This window comes from Herpailurus yagouaroundi, unplaced genomic scaffold (assembly GCF_014898765.1).
Source record: "Herpailurus yagouaroundi ecotype Mexico unplaced genomic scaffold, PumYag 253, whole genome shotgun sequence".
NCBI classification, from domain to species: domain Eukaryota; kingdom Metazoa; phylum Chordata; class Mammalia; order Carnivora; family Felidae; genus Herpailurus; species Herpailurus yagouaroundi.
In genome coordinates this window covers 6320141-6343477 of record NW_024412470.1, presented here as the reverse complement: position 1 = coordinate 6343477, position 23337 = coordinate 6320141, and the positions used below count along the sequence as shown (strand labels likewise).

The 23337-nt window shown below is 44.2% G+C and overlaps 1 protein-coding gene and 1 long non-coding RNA gene across 2 annotated transcripts in view; one reads left to right on the top strand and one right to left on the bottom strand.

The window, feature by feature from the left end:
- Positions 1-1464: 1464 nt before the first annotated feature.
- The window catches only part of LOC121020928 (uncharacterized), a 32447-nt gene continuing 10574 nt past the window's right edge, over positions 1465-23337 (top strand). The window contains exon 1 of the long non-coding RNA XR_005786366.1: positions 1465-1669. This is a non-coding gene — a long non-coding RNA (uncharacterized LOC121020928). The remainder of the gene's footprint in view (positions 1670-23337) is intronic.
- On the bottom strand, positions 8357-19627 carry FAM177B (family with sequence similarity 177 member B). The gene is made up of 5 exons (XM_040461021.1): positions 19119-19627; positions 12678-13032; positions 12331-12397; positions 9500-9597; positions 8357-9196 (listed from the first exon to the last, which is right to left on the bottom strand). The coding sequence occupies exons 2-5, from the start codon at positions 12849-12851 to the stop codon at positions 9014-9016; spliced, it is 522 nt and encodes a 173-aa protein (XP_040316955.1). The 5' UTR covers positions 12852-13032; positions 19119-19627; the 3' UTR covers positions 8357-9013.

Sequence of the window (23337 nt, the reverse complement as noted above, 5' to 3'; positions counted from 1 at the left end):
TGGTCAGAGGATTTAACCCTGGCTACCTTGGATAAACTCCTCTGAAGACACTCCCACTTCACAAAACTACTGGAAGCTGAGATGTAGTTTGTCCATACCCATCAGGCTTCTGACTATTTCCATGGCACAGATAAAGGAATGGTTCTTAAGTCCAGAGTAGCTTTTTTTCTGAAGCTCAAGGACACTAGCAAACACTAACTTCAGAGTCAACCAGTAATGATATATTTATTAAATACTATGCACACAGGTAAGTTTACTACTCTAAAACTCTTTAAAGATATTTAAAACTAGACATCTAAATCACAGCTCTTGGACTCTTCTGATCCAATGGGGTAGATAAAAACATACTAAGGAGGTGCCTGGCTGGCTCAGTCAGTAGAATATGGGACTCTTGATCCAGGATAGTTGAGTTCAAGCCCCACACTGGCCATAATATATATATATATATATATATATTTTTATATATATATATATATATCCTTTAATCCAGATATAAAATAGACACATATTGGGGTTCCTGGGTTGCTCAGTTGGTTAAGTGCCCTACTCTTTATTTCTGCTCAGGTTATGATCTCATGGTTTGTGAGATCCAGCCCTGAGTCAGGCTCACCTTGACCGTGCAGAGCCTGCTTGGGGTTCTCTCTCTCTCTCTGCCCCTCCCATGCTTGCACACACACTCTCTCTCTCTCAAAATAAATAAATAAACTTAAAAAAAAAAAGATGCATATTTAGGAGAAACTACACAAAATTGTGAATATCTAGAACTGTGAGCATCTATTAAAGAAGGCTTTGGTGTAAGAAAATCTATCTTGGGGTTTAGCTGAAGAAATTCAGATATTGAATGAGCAGAAAGGCTTACTCATAAACAATATCTGTAGTTATTATATTTTAATTTAATGAGTATTTATTATGGTCTCAATTTGCTTATGGAATGACTGCGATGTTATAAAAAATGATCTCTTACAGGAGTCATGGCCTTTAGAGTGCTGAATAGAGAGCCCAAAACTTTAAAGCAACCAAAATATTCTCAAGAGGTTAATGGATAGGGGCACCTAGGTGGCTCCGTTGGTCAGGTATCTGACTTTGATTTCGGCTGAGGTCATGATCTCACAGTTGGTGAGTTCAATCCCCCCCGTGGCTCTGCCCTTGACAGCACAGAGCCTGCTTGGAATTCTCTCCCTCTCTTTCTGCCCCTCCCCCATGGTCTCTCTCTCTCTCTCTCTCTCTCTCTCAATAAATATAAAAAAAAAAAAAAAAAAAAAGAGGGAAAGCAAGAACGAAAAGGAAAGAAAGAAAAAGAAACGCTTTTCCGAAGTGGGATCTCTCCAACCAGGAAGCTGTGCAGTGGTCGCGGACCAGCCCGAGCTCCACAGCAAGGAGGGCCCGCCAGCCCCTCCCCGGAATGGTGGGGCCAGTACTGCGCCTGCGCCAGCCGCGCACTCAGGGAGGCCCGCCGGGAACCTGGCAGGAGCAAGTGCCTGGAGGAGAGGGGTTGCAGGAGCCGGCTGTCGCAGCCACAAAGCCTTGCCTAACTCCAAGCCCTGACCTACACAAGGGTACATAGTCCCCCTGAAGGGAAAGCTGGGGGAGTCGGGACCGACCTGCCGGGTCGGGGCCTGGTGGACTGCTCGGTATCTTCACTGAGGGCCCCCGGGAGCCTGGATTACTGGTAAGTGCAGGACCCCAACAGGCAGCCAGTCCAAAAGGGCACTAACCGTCGCTAGTTTAAAGCAATGGCTTCAGAAAGACTCATTGAGGGGGTGGAGGAGGCGGGTGCTTCCTCCGCCCTGCGTCCATGAAGGTGCTTCGGAAGCAAGTGGAGCTCCACAGGCCTAGAGGGCCCGGGTGGCCGCCAAGAGCCGATGGGGGCTGCGTAGTGCGCATGCGCGAGCCGGGAATCAGGGTAGCGGGCGACCCGGCACAGGACAAGTGTCTGGGCCAGCAGGGTCACGGGACCAGGCTGTTGGGGGTCCAAGGCATCTGCCCGATTCCAAGGGTTCACCTACACAAATGTGCATATTACCGCCGGAGGGAAGAGCTGGGGGGGGGGGGGGGGATCTGGATGGCCCTGCCAGGTGAGGCGCACCTGAGGATGATCGGGATACCCTCCACTTAGACCCCCCAGAGCCCTGATTGCTGGAGAACCCTGGGAACCAGTGGGCAGCTGGTCCAAATCTGGGCCGACTGTCGCCAGATTAAATCTGCCACCTCAGAAATATTTTCTGATCTTGGGCTCCCTCCAGCCTTCAGGTGGGCCTGAAGCTTGGGTCATTCTGGTGGTTGGAGTTCCTCTCCGAGCCGCTGGGGCCGGGAGAGCCCCATGCAGCCCAAGGTGGACCGATACGGTGCTGACTGCGCGTGCGCAGGCCACAAAGGTCATGGTAGCGGGGACTTGGAACAGAGCCGATGTAGGGATTAGTCAGGTCAAGGGGCAGGCTATTTGGGGGTGCCTGGCGTCTGCCTAATTCCAAGCCTCCTCCTACACAATATGCCTATTTCCCCTGACAGCAAACCTGGAGGACACCGGACTGCTTTGCCAGGGTGGGGCAAGCTGACTGGTGTCGTCTGATAGGAGACACCAGGGAGCACTGGCTGCTGGAGAGGCCCCTGCTCCTGGGGGGCTTGATTCAGGAGAGAGATTTGTATTTGGTATTCCTGCACAGCTCTGGAGCAAGGGGTAACAAGCGCCATCCTGTGACCTGCTACTGGGCCAGGACCCGGCTCAGAAGGGGCAGAGTCACAGCCGTGGGCTCTTGGGAGAAAGCATGGATCTGCCAGTGTCTAAGCTCTCACTACACAAAGGCTCCTGTTCCCTCTGAAGCCAGATGGGGAGATTGCTCTAAAGCCTTGTTTAGAGGGACTGAGCTGTCCAAGAACGAGACACATGGGAGCCCTTGTTTGTTGATAACTTTAGGCACCTATTAGCAGCACTTTTATTTTTTTTTTAATTATTTTTGTTTGAATTTTTTTTAACGTTTATTTATTTTTGAGACAGAGAGAGACAGAGCATGAACAGGGGAGGGGCAGAGAGGGAGACACAGAATCGGAAGCAGACTCCAGGTTCTGAGCCTTCAGCCCAGAGCCTGACGCGGGGCTTGAACTCACGGACTGCGAGATCATGACCTGAGCTGAAGTCGGACGCTTAACTGATTGAGCCACCCAGGCGCCCCATAGCAGCACTTTTAAAAGGGAATTGACTTTCACTACCTTTGCAGCCTCAGGACTATGTCATGTTGTGGTGGCATCCCAGGAGAACATCCAGGTGGTTAGACCAGCCATGGCACCAGAGGCTTGGAGGGCCTCGCTGCCCAAGGCCTGATGAAGGGGTGTGTGCTGTGTCTGTGTAGGCTATGTGGTACATGGTGGCCAGAGATCTGGAACAGTCCAGCGGTTATCCTAAGCAACAGGATCGATGGCTCGGCTCTTGGGGGACCTAAGGCACCTGAATAATCCAAGCCTTAACCTAACCAATGTGGCCATTGCCCCTGAAGGCAGATCTTGGGTGGGAACTTGCCAGGGGCAGGCCAGGCAGGGCTGGCTGGGGTTACCTCCTGTCAGAGACAGCTGGGAGCCCTGGTTGCCCAAGAGGCCTCTGCTCCTGGGGTCGTGGGTCAGGAGAGGGAGCTGTGCATGTGGATCCTGGCAGCTCTCTGAGCAAGGGGGTCCCCAGACAGTCTGTGGCCTGGTAGCCACCAGGACCTAGTTCAGAGGAATGGGGGCACTAGGATTGGCTTTTGGGAGAAACTAGGCCTGTGAAAATTCCTCTGTTCCTCATTGGCTATTTGCTGGACACCATAGTTCTTTACAAAATGGACTTTTCCATAGACTGCACGCCTGCATTCACAACATAGCCGCTAGCTCTCCCTAGCGTAAGTGATTTAAGAAAGAGACCAAAGCAGAAGCCATAGTCTCTCTTATAATTTTCTCAGAAGTGTCACACCATCACTTCTGACAAATTCTATCGGTCACATAGACAACCCTGGTTCAATTTGGGAAGGGCTGCATGGGACAAGAGTACTAGGAGGCAAAGATTATTGGGACCATTTGAGAGACTGGCCGCGCAAAGCCTGGATGTCCTGATAATTTAGCTGTCTGGAACTTAAGGCCAAGAGGAGGACAGAGATTTTCGTCTCTTTGGTTGATAGCACCTAAAACAGTAACTGGTACATAGAAAGTGCCCAATCAATATTAAAAGGATGAATTGATATTAAGGGAAATGTGAACTTATCTTGCAGCCACCTCCTGGAGCTCTGGAAGCTGGTTTCCATTTGTTTTCCTTAATATATTTAGCTCAAGATTTGATTGGTTTGCGATCACTGACCATAAGGGAAAGCAACCTCCATTCTTTCAGAGGAAAAGAAAAGTAGATTGAGAGTATAATATTTGCTGGCTAAAATTCACTCCTGCAAACATCACACTTTGGTTTGCCTAGTTCTCTAGAATCAGCACTGGGTGGATATCTTCCAGGCTATGTATGAGAAAAGTAAAAAAGAGTACATCATGGGGTCTATTTTGAAGCAACGTAGCAAATAAAGCAGAGACAAGGTTTTACTGTGATCTGACACCTGAGACACAAATGACCAATGCTTCACTGGTAGGTAGGCTTCGCCACTTTCCCTGCCACATCATAACCTCAGATTTCCTTTATCTTGAATTTGAACTAACAGGGCCTATCAGATGAAACACTAGACTCAGTCCTTGGTGAGGATAAACCACTCAGACTCCACCCCACAATTCCATCAATATTAATAGTTATAATTGGTATTATGACTTAAGTATGTAATTAGAGCCATGTGCATTTCCTCAATTTTCACATTTTATCCTTAGAACAGACATGGGGTGCATCTACCTTGTTTACTTTAATCCTCTTCTGAGATCCATGATCACCCAGAAATAGGTCCTGTATTCATGTCGCTGCTACATGACTCCACTTCCCTGGTCACAACTGATTGGAGGAAGGGATTGTCAGCTCAGCGAAAAAGGGCTAATCAGATTCTATGTCCTGTGTGTTTGGAATTGGGACCGAGGGGCAGTCACTTGAACACGCGAGTTATAAAATGTTACGGATTTGACACCAAAAGCAAAACAACAAAAGCAAAAATAAACAAGCGGGACTACATCAAATTAAAAAGCTTCTGCACAGCAAAGGAAACCATCAACAGAATGAGAAGACAACCTAGTGAAAGGGAGAAAATATTTGCAAATCATAAATCTGATAAAGGGCTAATGCCCAAAATACATAAAGAACTCATACAACTCAATAGCAAAAGATAAAAACTAAAAACAATTAAAAAAAAATTTTTTTTAACGTTTATTTATTTTTGAGACAGAGAGAGACAGAGCATGAACAGGGGAGGAGCAGAGAGAGAGAGGGAGACACAGAATCCGAAACAGGCTCCAGGCTCTGAGCTGTCAGCACAGAGCCCGACGTGGGACTCGAACTCACGGACCGTGAGATCATGACCTGAGCCGAAGTTGGACGCTTAACCGACCAAGCCACCCAGGCGCCCCTAAAAACAATTTTTTAATCCGATTAAAAAAATGGGAAGAACATCTTGTGTATAGACATTTTTCCGAAGAAGACATACAGATGACCAGCAGATATATGAAAAGGTGCTCAACATCCCTAGTCATCAGGAAAATGTGAATCACAACCCCAAGGAGGTATTCCTTCACATCTGTTAGAGTGGCTATCATCAAGCAGACAAGAAAAAGCAAGTGTGGGTGAGGATGTGGAGAAAAGGAAACATGTATGCATTCTTGGTGGCAATGTATATTGGTGCAGCTACTACGGAAAACAGTATGGAGGTTCCTCAAAAAATTAAAAGTAGAACTACCATGTGATCCAGCGATTCCATTTCTGAGCATTTTTTCAAAAAAAATGAAAACACTAACTCAAAAATATAAATGCACCATGTTTATTGCAACACTGTTTGCATTTACCAAAACAAGGAAGGAACCTAAGCAACTATCAGTGCATGAATGTTTAAAGAAAATGTGTTGTCCATGCATGTGTGTGTGCGCACGAGCACACACACACAGTGAAATATTATGTAGCCACGAAAAGAAGGAAATCTTTCTGTTTGCAACAACATGGATGGACCTGGAGGACATTATTGTGCTAAATCATATTACATCAGCTATTCTGACTTATGAAATAAGTCAGACAAAGACAAACACTGCAGGATCTCACTTATATGTGCAATCTGAAAACAAATCAACCAACCAACAAAAACAAACAGCAACAAAAATCCAAACTCCTAGTACAGTGAACCACCTCTGGTGGTTGCCAGAGGTGAGGGATGTTGGGTGGGTGAAAAGAGTGAAGGTGGTCAACAGGTACAAACTTCCAATTATAAAATAAATAAGGCATGATGACTTTAATTAATAACATTGTATATTTGAAAGTTGCTGAGGGAGTAGATCTTGAAAGTTCTCATTACAAGAAAAAAATCGGTAACTGTGTCGTGGATGTTGACTAGACTGTGGTGATGATTGCACAATATATACCAAATTAATCATTAGGTTGTACACCTATAACTAATAACATTATAGGTCAATTATATCTCAATAAAAGTAAAGATTACAAAATAAAAGAGCTATGGAGTGATCTTTCTCATGTGTAGGAAAGATGAGAAATGGAGAGAGTAGTACTTATGTATGTGTTTACCAGATTTGTTCTAGACCTACTGAAATTTATGTGCCGTTGGGGTCCATGAAATACCTTAATATCCTTCCAAAAAATATTTTTTTGTTGCATGAGCTAGTTCACATTGAATTTGCTTCCTGTATCAAATCTGTTTTACCCACAGGGACATTGGGAAACTGAATAACTTGCACAGGGCCATTGGGTTACAAAGAGGCAGCAGAGCTGAGATTTAATCAACATCATATTGACTCTTGAGCCTATCATTTATCCCATACTGCCACTATTAGGAAGAGTTTCCCCTTCTCAGCTCACTTAGGAGGCTCACACTCCTTAGTGTTAATTGTGGCCATGTGACTTGCTTTGGTGGAAGAAACATAATCAGAAGTGACATGATTCATTCTTAGTGGAGAGATTGGTTGCCAGAGCTTCCCTATCCACTCCATTTCTGCTTCAGCAGCCCTGAAAGCATCACATGTGGAGGATCCAGAAGATCAAAGATGCATCCACCACTTAGCCAACACACGGAGGACACTCTGGGAAGCCACCTCAACTGATAGTGGACTTCTTATGAGAATGAAATAAACTTGTGTTGTTTCAGGCCACTGAGATTTTAGAGTTGTCTGATTATGCAGCAAAACTTGTCTTATCATATATTCAACGGACTACACCTTACACCTTATTCTCCAGGCCTTCTCTTGATTTCATGTCAAATCAACTCCAACTTCCCCTTGTCTTAGAGCTTTTATTTCAGTTACATAGGACTGCATAACAAGCCACTCCAAAACTTAAAACAGTAATGATTTCTTACTTCTCATGATTCTGTGGGTTGACGGGGCTTAGCTGCAGGGTTCATCTACTTCACATGGGATAACAGAAGGTCACTTATGCGGCTGCATTTGGTGAGGAGCGTGGCCGGGACTGGAATGTGCGAGACAGACGTTCATCCTGGGGAACCTCTTTCCGTACGGCCTCACTATTCAGAAGTCTAGCCCAAGCCTCTTTACAATGTAGAGTTTCTAAGACCACATGTTCCCATTTGCAAGTGCTTATCAGGCCTCTGCTTTCATCACATTTGCTACTATCTCATTGGCTGAAACAAGTCACATGGCCAAGCCCAGAGTCAATGTAGATGGGACTGTACCAGGGTGTGAATTCCAGAAGTCATGGCTCTTTGGGGACTTTCAGTGTAACCATCTATAACAGCCATTAATTAAGCATTAACGTCGAGTCATCAGTTTTAAAAGTGTTTCCACATTTATTATCTCATTTTGTTTAACAACAACCCTTGAGGAATAAATATATGCCACGCCTATTTTACAAAGAAAGGGACTAGGGCTCAGAAATCTGGACACCTAAAATCACACAACTAGTAAATGGGAGAATTAAGACTTGACCTCAGGTCTTATTACTGCAAGTGCTGTGTTTTCTGTCACCTCACAGCTACCTCTGGCTAGCACGACCAGTGATAGCTAGCTATGATTTCCATGTTTGATCTTTCCAGGTTTTTATTTTATTTATTTTTTTTATTATTTTTTTTTTTAATGTTTATTTTTGAGACCGAGAGAGAGCATGAGCAGGGGAGGGGCAGAGAGAGAGGGAGACACAGAATCCGAAGCAGGCTCCAGGCTCTGAGCTGTCAGCACAGAGCCCAACGCGGGGCTTGAACTCACGAACTGTGAGATCATGACCTGAGCCGAAGTCGGACGCTTAACCAACTGAGCCACCCAGGCGCCCCTGATCTTTCCAGGTTTTTGAATTTTGCTGGCAAATAAACAAACTCATCCATTTTTCCAAATACTTTTTCCAGAGTTTAGGTTGTTGTTGTTGTTGTTTAACTATGTGGAGGGAAATGTACCCAATTGTCAAAGACTTTGATGTATTGAAACCCAGAATTGCTAGCAATGTTTGCTTATTGTAGAGCAAGCCCCAACTAAGCCAGGGTGGTTACTGGGAAGCACCCACATTACACCAAACCTTGAAAGGGGACTTATTTAGACTTCATAATGCCCAAAGTTTCTTCTGAGGAACAGAGATTCTTTTCTGCACCCTAGCCCCATGATGAAGAGTTTCAGCCCCAAACTGCCAGATCCAATTCCTTAAGTCATTTACACTTCTGTGCAAATGTCAGTACTAATAGATCACAACCAGGGAAGGGGGTTTGGGGGAGAGTTGAGTTGGAGGCTTGTAAAATTGAGAAAGCATCCATAATTATTCTCATCACTGCTTTGCAATCACTGGATGCTAGAGAATAAATCACAAGGAGATGAAAATCAGGACTGGCTCAGAAGCACTACCTATGGCTGTTGCCATGGTCGTCAGTGGTGGTGGAACAGACATCCAGAGGAACCACAGTCCTGCTGCCCATTATGAGCTGAAATCAGGTGCCAGGCCCTCCCTGGGTGAGGCGCTCTGCTGAGGAACACCCTCCACAGTGTCCTGTTGTCTGGTTCCATACTCTTGGCCCCCAGCCTCCAGATGACACTTTTCATTAGGAACCTTGGTTGGCCGGGCCTTTGGCGCATTCCCTTCACTTTCCTTGTCACTTTCCTGGTATGGAGAGAAAGAAGGAAAACTTTACCTGTAAACCAAATACCTTTGAACTCCCCCTCTTACAGAACACCCCTGAAAGAACCTTCTTTCTTTAAGCAATGTCAGGCTTCACGTTCAACCAACTTCTGCGACCCATCTCATGACACTCTAGCTTCACACAAGAAAGGCAAACACGAAGCATCATGGAGTTAAATTGTGCATGGCTACCAGGTGGGAAAATGCCTCCTACAGAGCTGAAGTGCAAGCAACCAACCTTCCCACGTCAGGGCTCTTGGTGTCTTCCATCAGGATGTCACATACCTTATTTTGTGTCCTGTAGTACTCATTTAACACGTACTGATATTTGGGTTGAGTAAGACCAAAGAAGGTAGCAAATCTTCCACCAAGAAATTCACATGCTGAAAGAAAGAACAGGCACCTTGGTAAGCTGAACTGATGACTAAAACTTAACAGTCATTTGAAGTGAAGAGTTTAAACTTGCCTGCCGGTGATCCATTACCACACTTAACTTTAAGGCTGACAAAAGATTTCAATTGCTCTGGACTCTCAGAAAGTTCCAGGACTCACAAGGAATTGTTAAATCTTCTGTCTCCCCGTGGGATTACATCTAAACAATCCTTTCCAGATGGGTATGTCAGGAGAGATTTTCAAAATACCTACTTCCAGGTACAGCGTTGGTCCTAAGCAATCAGAATAGATGCTTTGGTTGTGAAAGTTGGGGGTCAAGGTTTAGCATTAACAGTGGTTTCCTGATGGGGTCTCCTAGACACCTAGAAATGTTTTCCTTTAGAATTATAGGATTTCTGACACCCCACCCCCCACAACCCCACTTTCTGATCCCTAAGGCTTTTCCTCTTCTTGGGATGTTGCTCATATAGTACATCAAAATGGTGCTCTCCATTTTTTAAAATGTGTTTTATCTTTTCAAAAATACTCTAGCTCCTTAATCTGTTTGTTTGCCACAGTGCCTGGTACATGTATATAAGAGGAGTTTCTAAAGTATTAGAATAAATCTTAGGAGGCGTTCCTGCTTATGACCTACTAGAATTTTACCTTGAAAACACTAGTTACGGTTTCATGTGGGTGTCAGCTCTATCCAGAGTTCCTGTGTAGAGACCAGGGTGCTGACTGCTAGCATTTGTATGCCTCCCCTACAGCCTGGAAGCCCCAAGCAGATGCACTTCAACGCTACAGTCCTGCTTGGAACTTTGAAGGCAGCGTGATTCCCCACATGTCCTGTCCCTACCATCCTAAGTCACAGCCCAACATGGAAATCACTACAGTCCCTGTTCTCCTTTACATTCTCATAAGGCTGTATTGAGTTTTGCTTCTTTTACCTGACCTAATCTCCTAGGGTGTTCTCCCTCCAAAATATTTCACCTCTTTAAACAATCTTGTCCCAACTAAACACATAGAGCTCTCTAGAAGACAGCATTTTTTTCTGCCAGTGTACTATGGTCGAGGTAAGATTGGTATCTCACCTGGGTTCCCAAAGGAACTTACGAATCCCTAACCCTGTATCCTGATGTAAAAGCACTTGCTCCTCTGAGGCTCATACCATCTGACTAAATCACCCCATCATTACTTTTTACTGTAGTTTAAAGACTTCCCTCCCCTCCCCTACCCCCAGTGACTGTTGTGGTCCCTAAGCTGACCTTAGCCATACTTTCATAGCACTCTCAAGTCATATATCCGCATTACTCATTACTAAGTCTTTTCATCGGTGGTCCCTATGCTCCTTCTAGCCCGGCGGTTGTGACAACAAATTGTAATTAAAGGCATGTTTACTAGCCTATAATATCTATTGAATATGGAGTCCCTTGAAAGCAAAGCCTGTCATTTGTCTTTGTGTCCCAGGGACCCACACAGTGCCAAACACACACTGGCACTCAATAAATGTTTACTTAATGAATGAATGAAGATCAATTCCTCAGAGCTATGGCTATACTTCGTATTTTCTTGAATTTTAATTTTTGTATTTTTTTAAAGTTGTTTCCTTCCTGCTGTACATACAGGAATACGCAAATTAGAGGGGCGCCTGGGTGGCTCAGTCGGTTAAGCGTCCGACTTCAGCTCAGGTCACGATCTCGTGGTCCGTGAGTTCGAGCCCCGCGTTGGGCTCTGGGCTGATGGCTCAGAGCCTGGAGCCTGCTTCCGATTCTGTGTCTCCCTCTGTCTCTGCCCCTCCCCTGTTCATGCTCTGTCTCTCTGTGTCTCAAAAAAATAAATAAACGTTAAAAAAAAATTAAAAAAAAAAAAGAATACGCAAATTAGAAGGAAATGAGAAGGGGCGCCTGGGTGGCTCAGTCAGTTGGGCGTCTGACTTCAGCTCAGGTCATGATCTCACAGCTTGTGGGTTCGAGCCCCGTGTCACACTCTGTGCTGACAGCTCAGAGCCTGGAGCCTGTTTCAGATTCTGTGTCCCTCTCTTGTTCTGCCCCTCACCCACTCATTCTCTCTCTCTCTCTCTCTCTCTCTCTCAAGAATAAATAAAACATTTAAAAAAATTTAGAAGGAAATGAGTAATTAGATGTTGCCAATTGTGTTTTAAAGAAAATTGGTGAAAGTCGAGCAAAATAAGATTCAGTGTTTCATCTGTTATAAATAGCTGCTTAGGCCATTCACTTTGTCCCTGAGAAAGGTCCATAAAGTCCTTGTTCATAACAGAGTCATTATGATGAAGGAACTTGGAACTGTGTCATATAAAAATAGTTTTAAAAAAAACCTTGGAAGTTTATTCAGGTGAAGAGTCACCTTAGGGATGGGGGAGGCTATTGTCTTCGAATATTTGAAGCTCTGTCCTATGAAAGAGGAATCTAGACTTGTTTTATATGACCTTAAGAAAGACAACTAAGATCAATGGAAATAACTTTAAAAGAAGACAAAATATAAGGTAGAATTTACTAAAAAGAGTTGGAAAGAGATGGAAGGGTCTGCCTGAAGATGTGAGGTTCTACACCTTTGGGAATGTTCAAGCATAGATCAAGAAAGGACTAGGTTGTCCCTTATTCTGGATGCCAGGGAGTGGATTAAACTACTGGAAGGACCAACGAACACTGAGGGCCTATAAGTCTACATCTTGTATTTAGGACTAAATAAATAAATAAATAAATAACCTTGGCAGTACTTACTAGAAAATGAGGTGCTTGCTATTTGCCCTGCCCAAAACCATAGGTACGACTGCCATGAGAGTTTAGACTGAAAAAAAGAAAGAAATCAAGTTAGAGTAATTAATAACAAGAGTAGTGATACAGGTGTTTCATGTAGAGATTTCAAAATGCTTTATAGCATATTACATTTTCTTTCTCACACATGAGAAATGTAAAGTTATCAAAACTATGAGTTGACTATAAACTCCAGGAAGTAAGACAAGGGGAACAAGGAGTTAGCTTAAAACTGTATTTTCTACAAACCTTGTTTGGCTTAATCTCTTATTCATTAAGCCCCCATGTTACTAATATTGACACTCTAAGCTTACAGGATCATGTGTTGAATTTGTTTTCTGTTCCTTTTTTTCTTCCTCTTCCTCCTCCTCGGTGCTATATTCTTCCATGATGTCTCCATCAACAAAATGGATAATTCTTTTGGGAGTAGTTCTTTTGGAAGACCTACTTTTCTCTAATTCTGACTTCTGGAAACTGTCTTTTTCCATAAGGAAATAAAACAACTAGTGAATTTAAAACAGGGCACCTTCAGGCCAGTTGCCCAGGGCAGTGTTTATATAGCTGAGAGGTGTCTAGTTATTTTCAATGGATGGTAAAGCTAGAGAATTCAGATGTAAACGTAGCTGCGATCTCATCAATTCTTCAAATCCAAGGAAGGACTGTTCAGTTCTGTACCAAAATGGAAAAAAAAAAAAATGTAATTAGTAGTAAAAATGTGAACTTTGAGTCTTCAAACAAAAATTTAAACAGTTCCCTTACATCTTATTCATTACAAAACCAACAAATACTAGTAGAGAGAGGCCACTAAGGTGTGGAAGTTTCCCAATTATTTCAATAAAGAGTGAGAGGCAATGTAAGTAGTGATTAAGAGTGCAGCCTTTGCACAGAGAAGAACAAATTTGTCAAGTATATCCTGGTAAAGGACTTATTTTCAGAATATGTAAAGAGCAATTACAATTCAATAAGTAAAAGACAAGCAACTCAACTGAAATGTGGGTGAGGGGTTTGAACAGATACTTTATCAAATAAGATTTACAGGTGCCAACTAAACTTAGGAAAAGATGCTCAATGTCATTAGTCATTAGGAAAATGCAAATTGAAACCATAATGAGATATCACCCTCACTAGAAGGCTAAAATTTAAAGGACTGAGGAATAAATGGAGCAGCTAGAACTCTCACGTTGCTGGTGGGGATGCAAAATGGTACAGCCACTTTGGAAAACAGTTTGGCAGTTTCTTAAAAGTTAAACAGGTTCTTACCATATAGTTTTGTTCTGGGACCCAATTCCAAGCTGGGGGGTAGGCAGAGATTTCCCCCACCAACAAGCAATTCTCAAATTGTCAGGACACCAGCTGGATGTCCTATAATTCAACTCGATTCTGACACTACCCACCCACCTCTTCCCTTTCTTCAGAGGCCAATCACAAGCCCAGGTTGTTATTTGTACTTCTGACCTACTGGCTATAAATCAGAGATTCCCACAACCCCCACTTTGAGTTAGATTAATTTGCTAGAGCAACTCAGGAAGTCTGTTTACTCACTAGATTATCAGTTTATTATAAAAGGATAGAATTTGGGGTGCCTGGGTGGCTGAATCGGTTAGGCGTCTGACTTCAGCTCAGGTTGTGATCTCGTGGCTGGTGATTTCGAGCCCCGCTTCAGGCTTTGTGTTGACAGCTCAGAGCCTGGAACCTGCTTCAGATTCTGTCTCCCTCTCTCTGTCTGCCCCTCCCCTGGTCTCTCCGTCTCAAAAATAAATAAACAACAACAACAAAGGATATAACTTAGGAAGAGCCAGATGGAAGAGGTGCACGGGGCAGGGTATAGGGAAAGGGCACAGTGCTTCTGTGTGTCCCCCGAGCACAACACGCTCTCTGAAGTTCCACGTGTCCATCACCAAGGTCTGGCTGATTAAATCATTAGCTGTTGGGCACTGGTGATGAAGTCAACCTCTAGCCCCTGGGGGATGTCAGGAAGTGGGAAGGAAATCACCTAATCACAGGGTTGGTTCTTGCAAGTCACCTCATTAACATGATAAAAGACACTTGGTCCTCTCAACAGTTAGGAAATTCCGAAGGTTTTAGAAGCCCTGGGCTAGAAATGGGAAGACCACATATGTAGTTATTAAAAATCACAGTATCACACATCTAGATGTTTACCCAAGAGAAATGAAAACATTTCCATCTAAAGATTTGTATGTGAATATTTATAGCAGCTTTATTTGTAAGAGCCCCAAACTGAAAACAATCAAAATGTCCATTAATGAATAAACCAAATGTGATACATTTGTTCAGTGAAATACTATTTAGTGATTAAAGTATTGGACACTTATATTTTTATTTATTTGTTTATTTTGAGAGAGAGAGAGAAAAGGGGAGGGGCAGAGAGAGAGGGAGACTGAGAATCCCAAGCAGGCTCTGCACTGTCAGTGCTGGGCTCGATGCAGGATTCCATCCCACGAACCATGAGACTGTAAGGGTTAAATTGTAGTGTAGGGCTAATGCTTAGCTTGAAAAATAACAGCTTTGTGTTGACACTGAAGGTTAACAGATAACAGCCTTGCTTTGCTCTGGTAAACTACACCTCATACCCTTGTAAATTAGGCTTCACCAATTAAGGAAAGAAAAGTTCAAAGAAAAGAGCGTCAGAGGCAGGGTCAAGGAGATCCACTGGTTGCAACTTAGAGGCAGAAAGTCTAAAGTAAACACCTCATTAGGCAACTGTTTCTAACTCATCTGGAACCTGTTTCTTTGTTCTGTTCCCAGGTGATGATAAAACGATGTGATCGGTTATAAAAACTCTGTACCCCGGCTGTTCGGGGCCGCACTCTTGTCAAGAGTGTTGGTCCCGATCGGTCGGCCTTGCCTCTCATTGTAATAAACTTTGTTGTGACTGTCACTGGTGCCCGTAGCATTGTTTCAGGAGTTGTGTGGATGCAACAAGACCATGACCTGGGCCGAAACCAAGAGTCAGTTGCTTAACCAACTGAGCCATCCAAGTGCCCCTTTGGACATTAATATTTGCAACACTATGAATGAATCCCCAAAACATCACGCTAAGTGAAAGAAGCCAGACACTCTATATTAAATGATTATGTTTATATAACATTTTAGAAAAGGCAAAATTATAGTTGTAGAAAACAGATGAGTGTTTGCTGGGGTGGATGGGGGGAGAGATAACTACAAAGGGACAAAAGGGAACTTTCTCGGGCAATAGAAATGTTCTAACAGATATCATGATTGTAGCAGTGGTTACTCAACTATACATTTGTCAAATCAAATTCTACACTTAATGATGAACTTTTGGGGTGATGGGGTGGTCTGTGGGGTCTGGAGCCGATGGCCAAGAAATAATTCTTGAAGACGTCTCTGGTGCAAAAAGGTGATTTTATTAAAGTATGGGGACAGGACCATGGGCAGGAAGAGCTGCACTGGGGTCATGACGGGTAACTCATTATATACCCTCAGGTTGGGAGGGGATCAGGGATAGATTAAATCTCTAAGGAATTTTGGAAGCAAGGTTTCCAGGACCTTCAGGGGCTAGCTGTTGCTAGGGAAACACCATTTATCACTGTTTAATAAAACTTTAGTCCTGAGACCCTTCAGATACATATCAGGGGCCATAAACTTGGAGCATGATTGCCAGGATATATCTTGGGGCAGTTGACATAAAGGAAGTAGACTTATGGGGGAGGTGTAAGCCAAGGTTCTCCTTTGCAAAGTGTCATCCTTGAGGCCTCTGAGCTCCTAGAGGGAGATCACTCTGCTGGTCTCAAGGATTTATCAATGGGCTGTAGGCAGTAAGGGAATTTCATTTCTCATTTGCCTTAGTTTCCCACATCACCCTGGCAAGCAATTAAACCCCTTTCCTTTGTTCTTGGGTAGCCAGGCAGGTCAGAGGAATATCACACATATTCCAACGGAGGGTGGGGTTGGGGGGGGCAGCCTGTATTTTGTCCTCAGCCTGCCTCTTGCTCCCCCATCAGTTAACACTGGTAATATCTCAATAAATCTCACCAGTTTGGGAGCCAGCCTGCCTAGGTTTAATATCCCATTACTTACTATCTCTGGGTCTTGGTTTCCTTATCTCTAAAATAAGAATGATACAGTTTGAGCATATCTTTGAATATAGTACCAACCTTATAAAATGAGAATTAAATGAGGAAAGACACAGCAAGGAGTTAGAACAATTCTTAGCAAATATCAAGTGTCTAATAAAAGCTAGGTATTACTAAGTACCTATCACTTCCGTAACAGTGTACATGTTCTAATGTGGTAAGCACACTGTTGTCTTAATGAGTACTTAATATATTTGAAGATTATGTCAGCAAATGTGGCAGACTGAGTTGATGTGAAAGTCCTCTTCCTGTTCCAAATTCGCAGAAATGCTGGATAAAATTAAACAAAATACTAAACCAAGCTGTGAGAAGAAAAGCTAGCAAAAACGAGCATCCGTGCCCAAGGCTGGATACTCTCCTTGCATACTTTTGTCTTCCGTAATCTTGTCTGCCTCCTCCACCAACTACCTGTGTAGCATCACTGGTAAAGGCCCCCTCCCCTGTTTCTTTGATCTCTCAATCCCCTACCATCCCAGCCATGAAAGGAGTCCCATGTCAAGGTTCGGGGCTCAGCCTTTGGAGGTGACTCCGCTGGGCCGGCACCGGTGTGCAATGAACAGCCTTTTCCGATTCCCGGAGTGCACATGGCTGGTCTCTTCCTGGGCACCGAGTATTTGCTGTAACAGCTGGACTGAGGATGTAAGAGAGGCAGAGAGACTGGAAGGAAGCCTAGGTATCAGCAAAAGAAGGAAAACTGAAAATCCTAGGGGTGAGCTAAAGCTGGGATGGTTCCTGAGGGTTTCAGAACTGGATACAGACCTTGGGGCTAAAGGTTTAACACTGGTGCAGAGAGGAGAGCCCAAATCACAGACCCTGCGAATATGAGGAGCCAGCCGAAGTGAAATACCTGAGTAAAACTAAGATAAATAAATTACAATCGTAATCTGTAAATTATGGACTGGAAAAAGTGCCTACTGGCTTATCAAAGTGGAAAAACAATTTGTCATCTCCTGGCAACATGGGTAGAAACAGTCACTGAAAAATACTGGAACCCCAGGTCAGTACCAAATGCTGGGTGTGGCCAGATTCAGAGTGCTCAGGTGGGGTGAGGCCCGGCAGTGAAGCTTCGGGACCCACAGCTGCCGGAAGCAAGCACAAAGCCACCTGAGAGGGAAGCTTGAAGAAGATAAGGTCCACGGGATCTGCACCAAAAACACCCCCTGCTGAGGATGCCATGGCAAAAACTTACAAATCCCAGGAAGAAACCAACCCTCCTGAGGACGTTACCAAGTTGTCACCCAAGAGTCGGGAGTAATAGAGCAACACAGAACTTTACAATGATTATGGTTAATATATTCAAAGAGATAAAGGAAGCAAGACATAATATCCCAAAGGAACAGGGTGATTTGAAAAAAAACGGAACAGAAATTCCAGAAACAAAATGTATAGTCAACACAGGATACGTTGGATGTAGATTGAACAATGAAGCAATCTCTCATAACCCAGCATAAAGAGATCTGTTCTGTTAACATCAAGGAAAAGCTTTGAGATAGGAAGAATGGATGAGAAAGTTCAATATGTGTTGAATGGGAGTTCAGAGGAGGTGAATGCAAAGGACAGGGGAGGTAATGTGTGAAGACACAATGGCTATGAACTTTCAATATTTGGGTTTTTTTTAAGTTTATTTATTTTTGAGAAAGAGAAAGCATGAGTGGGGAAGGGGCGGAGAGAGAATCCCAAGCAGGCTCTGCACGGCTAGTGCTGGACACGGGGCTTGAACCCACGAACCATGAGATCATGACCTGAGCCGAAGTTAGGAGTCGGACTCAGCCAACTGAGCCACCCAGGCTCCCCTAAAAGTTACTGTAGAGACAAGCCTATGCAAAGAAGGACACTCAGACCCTCCCCTGGGCCCCTAAAAGCAGGAAATCTATGAGAAAGGTAGCCTCCCTGGACCAGGAGGTAAAGAGACATCCTTATCACCAGAGATGAGACGTTTAGAGCCAAGAAGGCTGTACAAACAGTCCTTTTTACTTTTTACTAATTTGCTATCCCAGCCCAAAGTCTGTTTACAATTCCTCACTAATTGAAACTCCAATGAGTTAACATTTCTCTGTCTTGTCAATTCCTCGCGGATTTATTGTCTCTCTATCTAAAAGGTGTAAAAACTGCCTGCCTTGGTCATTTCTTTGGGTCTCAATTTCATTATTGGGCCTGTGTGTACATGTAATAAAACTTTTTTTTTCCTCCTGCTAATCAGTCTCATGTAAATCTAATTCTTGTCCAACTGGAAGGCCTTGAGCATAGAGAAGAATTTTTCATTCCCTTCAGGGGATGTGAATAAATCACCGAATCTTATTGGTACAACGCTGAGTTTATGTCGTTGTCAAAGGTTAGGGTTGCAAAAGACCTGTCAAGGGTTAAATTTGTCAGCAAAGTGATATGAGGACAGAGGACCCAGCATAGGGTCCTCTAAGGAGACTTGAGCAATGAATACACAGAGTTTTGCCCACTGACTTAGTGACAGTGTATCACTAAAGAACCTCAGCAAGAAATAGTTGTTACCATTTGGTTTCTGATACCAAAAAAGCAGCAAAAAGTAACTTAATTTGGTGTTTAAGACAGTGCTATGTGAAATAAAACACATCCTACAACAGTAATCAGAAGGAAATACAAACATTTTTGAAAGCAACTCACCTACATTTATTCCTCTGCTTTTTCCTTCATTGCTTTTATTCGTTATGTCTGGCTTTGAAGGTAGTACAAAATTCGGTGCCAGAAGTTGTTCGGTAGATGATAAATCAGAGAAGCTAGGCTGAGGCCAGACAGAGCCCTGGGATATGCCAACGTGGAAGCATTCTCTGTGTGCTGTTTACAGGGCGGAACGTGTTTGAGTTGTGGGAAGGTCAGTTATATTTACACATCCGGCAGTGAACGAACCCAGTGGGCACCAAACTTGTCTGCAGATTAGAATCCTCTAAGGGTCTTTTAAAAAATTCAAATGGCAGACCACACCCCAGACCACTGAAGTCACCATCTCTATGAGTGGGACATGGCATCAGGTGTTATCGTTGTTGTTGCTGTTGTTTTGTAGTTTATTTATTTCTGAGAGAGACAGAGTACATGTGCACGCACCAGCGGGGGAGGGGCTGAGAGAGACAGAGAATCCCAAGCAGACACCTCGCTGTCCTCGAAGAACGCAACATGTCGACCCCACAGATCATGAGATCGTGACCTGAGCTGAAATCCAAAGTCTGATGCTTAACCCACAGCCACCCAGGTGCCCCTGGCATCTGTTATTTTTGAAGCTGTCCGGGTGATCCCAATGTACAGGCAAGTTTCCTAAGGAAACCAGTGCCCTAAGGATGTGGGAAAAGATACAGTGATTTGCTGCACATGAAGCTAGTACCAAGACATCTCGTCTATTTTTTTTCAAGAGGGTTTTTTTTGTTTTTTTGGTTTTTTTGCCTTCTGCCTTCTGAGCCTCCCCTTCCCCCCCACCAACCTTGCTCCAACCTTAAAAGCTTATATATCAAAAGTTTAAGAATAAGGCCTAACAGGGGCACCTGGGTGGTTCCATCAATTAAGTGTCCAACTTCGGCTCAGGTCATAATCTGATGGGTTTGTGGGTTCGAGCCTCGCATTGGGCTCTTGGCTGACAGCACGGAGCCTGCTTTGGATCCTCTGTGTGTCTCTCTCTCTGCCCCTCCCCTTCCCCCACACATACTCTCTCTCAAAAACAAACATTAAAAAGAAAAAAAATGAATACGGCCTAACAGCCCCACTGTGGTTTATTGTACTTCACTCCTCTGAAGACCATCTCCCAGTTCATACATTTCCAAACCAAATGAAGTACCCCATCCCCCATATACCTGGCTCCCCCATTACTTGAATTACAGACGAATGATATCTGCTGGCCCTCTAAAGAAAATACTGGTTTCTTTTCTTCATGATAACAGTGTTGGGAGTTAAGTAAGCATTTATAGCTTTTAATTCAGGGGGCTCTAAAGGGAAGCCATGAGGAGAGAGGAGAGAAAAAGGGGAAAAAAGATGCGAAAGAGCTCTAACTTATAATGGAGTTAGTGAGTGTTTTTCTGCCACCTACTGGACTCTTTAGGATGTGCTATGCAAAATTACAGAACAACGTGGAATCTACTTATTTGTATCTACAAAAACCTTGGGAGCACCGCCAATTTCCCACCATGTACGTAGACATGGATGTTTTGCAAGTGACCTTGCAGAAGGCTAAATATTCCCTACAGCATGCTTTTTACCTCTGTTTAATTCTTTTTTTTTTTTTTAAGGTTATTTATTTTGAGAGAGTGAGCACGAGTGGGAGAGGGGCAGAGGAAGAGACAGAGAGAATCCCAAACAGGTTCCACGCTCAGCGCAGAGCCCAAGGCAGGGCTCTATCCCACGACCCTGGCACCATGATCTGAGCCGAAATCAAGAGTCAGACACTCAACCCACTAAGCCACCCAGTCTCCCCAACCTCTATTTAATTCTTATGAACACCTCTACTTTTTGTTTCTTAAAAACCCCAAATCTAGTTTATCAAGGATTGTGCCTAAGTATATATAGTATAACTAAAAGGCCATATAATCTCCCCAACCTTTCAATATTGGAGTACCTCCCGGCTCAGTGATGGAATCACTTCTGTTTTTATGTATTCATTCATCAATGAATAGATATTCATCTCATTGAGTCCTATGGCTTTGAATGCTATCTACATGTAAATTTATATCCAATAATTTTATCTCCAGGTCAGACTTTTCCTTGAATCTCAAATTCAGAGATCCTACTGTCTACTCAACATTGCTTCTTGGGTGTCTAATAGACATCTCGGTCCTGATGTGCCTAAATCTTTGCTCACACTTCCAGTGCACCCTTCTTCCTGCACACCCCTCCCCCAGACACATACTCGTACCTCCTCTAGCAGTCTTTCCATTTCAATAAATGGCAATTCTATTCTTCCAGTTGTTCGACCCGAGTCCCTGGCGTCATTCTTGATTCTTTTCCTTTAGCCACACCCCCCATTAAATCCATCAGGAAATCCTCTTGGATATTTCTGGAATCCTCGTATGACCACTCCACCCTGGTCTAAGCCATCATCTCTCGCCTAGATTGTGGCCGTGGCCTTCCGTCTGTCCCCCTACAGTCTATACTCAAGAAGGCAGCCAGAGTTGTAGAATCAGATCATGTCACTCTGCTTAAAATCCACAAGGGATTTGGGGTCCCTGGGTGGCTCGGTCGGTTAAGCAGCCGACTTTGGCTCAGGTCATGATCTCACAGTCCCAGAGTTCAAGCCCCGCATCGGGCTCTGTGCTGACAGCTCGGAGCCTGGAACCTGCTTCAGATTCTGTGTGTGTGTCTCTCTCTGTGCGCCCCACCCCCCTCACGTTCTGTCTCTTTCCATCTCTCAAAAATAAATAAAAATGTTTAAAAATTAAAAAAAAAGAGCATTAAAAAAGAATCTGCAAGGGGTTCATATGGCACCTGTGGGAAGGCGCAGTGGGGGACGAAGGAAGCCCAAGTCCCTGCAATAGCGTGCAAGGCTGTCCATCTGGCTCTCGATACTTTTCTGATCTCATTTCGTGCCGACCGCCGCTCACCACACTCAATACACTGGCCTTCACGTTATGGTTCCCTTTCCACAGACTCTCCCCCTACAAGGACCTTGTAGCTGTGGTTCCCAGGACTAGTCCTTCCTCCCACAGACTTTGAACTCTTCTCCCTCAAGGCACCTTCCTGTCCCCTTCACCACCACCACCACTCAACATGCTACTAGTTTTTCTCCTGAGCACTTACACCTTGCACAAACTCTGATTTTGCCTATCTCCCCCCTCCCTTCCCTCCCCTGCCTGTCCTCTGGCCAGAGTGGGAGGGGCTTTACCTGTGTGTTTCCCCGCTGTGTCTCCTGACCCTACACTACCTGAGACAAGGCTGACACTCAGTATTTGCTTAATAAATGAACCATACGTTTAGATCATTTAATGGGTGAGGGAAGGTATTATGTAATAGATTGGAAAACTAAGGCTTGTAGTTGTCTCTATTTCTGATGCTAAAATGGCTGCCTTTTGTTTCACATTTTTCTCACTACATTTGCACATTATTCATTTCATTTTCATCAACTCCTTCACTGACACATGGCATTGGAATCCGTACCAGCAAAATCACACACGAGTTCTACATCTTGGCATTGAGCTTCAGAAAGATATCGTACCTAAAATTTCCTACAGTTCTTTCAGTTTTCGTTTATGAAAACAGGTTTTCAAATGAACCAGGTTAAAAGGCAGCAAAGCAGCAGCATCGGGAATTACACACACACACACACACACACACACACACACACACACCCAGCTAACTGGGCCACTGTGGGTGCTCCCAGCTTCCGCCTTCCCCTCCCCCACGAGGTGCTCTGAAGGTCAAGCAGGGATGGAGCATCCAAAGCCCCCCCTGCAGGCAGCAGTCTTCTCTACCAACTTCTCCACGCTGGTTCACCTGAGGAACCTGGCCAGGGAGCGGGCAGGGTTGAGTGAGGAATTATGTGGACTGAGGAGAGATGTGAAATATGAATAAATGAACGCACGCATTCGCAAACCTCTGCTCCCCAGGGGAACTGCTGTCAGAACATTACCTGGCAGGATTATTAGATCTTTATTTTCAGTTTTAAACCGCATGCATGCACCCAGTCACTGTGGACAAGAGTGACATCACTGGGGCACCTGGGTGGCTCAGTTGGTTAAGCGCCGCACTCTTGATTTCAGCTCAGGTCATAATCTCAGAGTCGTTAGATCGAGCCCCGTGTTTGGCTCTGCTCTGCCCTGAGCCTGAGTGTGGAGCCTGCTTGGGACTCTCTCTCTTCCTCCCTCTCTGCCCCTTCCCTGCTTGCGCTCTCTCGCTCTAAATAAATAAA

Excerpts from the sequence above, each read along its gene's own strand:
- FAM177B (XM_040461021.1), bottom strand. The coding sequence starts at position 12,851 with ATGGAAAAAGACAGTTTCCAGAAGTCAGAATTAGAGAAAAGTAGGTCT. Across the intron at positions 12,398-12,677 it reads CAAATTCAACACATGATCCT|TCTAAACTCTCATGGCAGTC; the intron begins GTAAGCTTAGAG and ends TCTTTTTTTCAG. Across the intron at positions 9,197-9,499 it reads ACTACAGGACACAAAATAAG|GAAAGTGACAAGGAAAGTGA; the intron begins GTATGTGACATC and ends TCTCCATACCAG.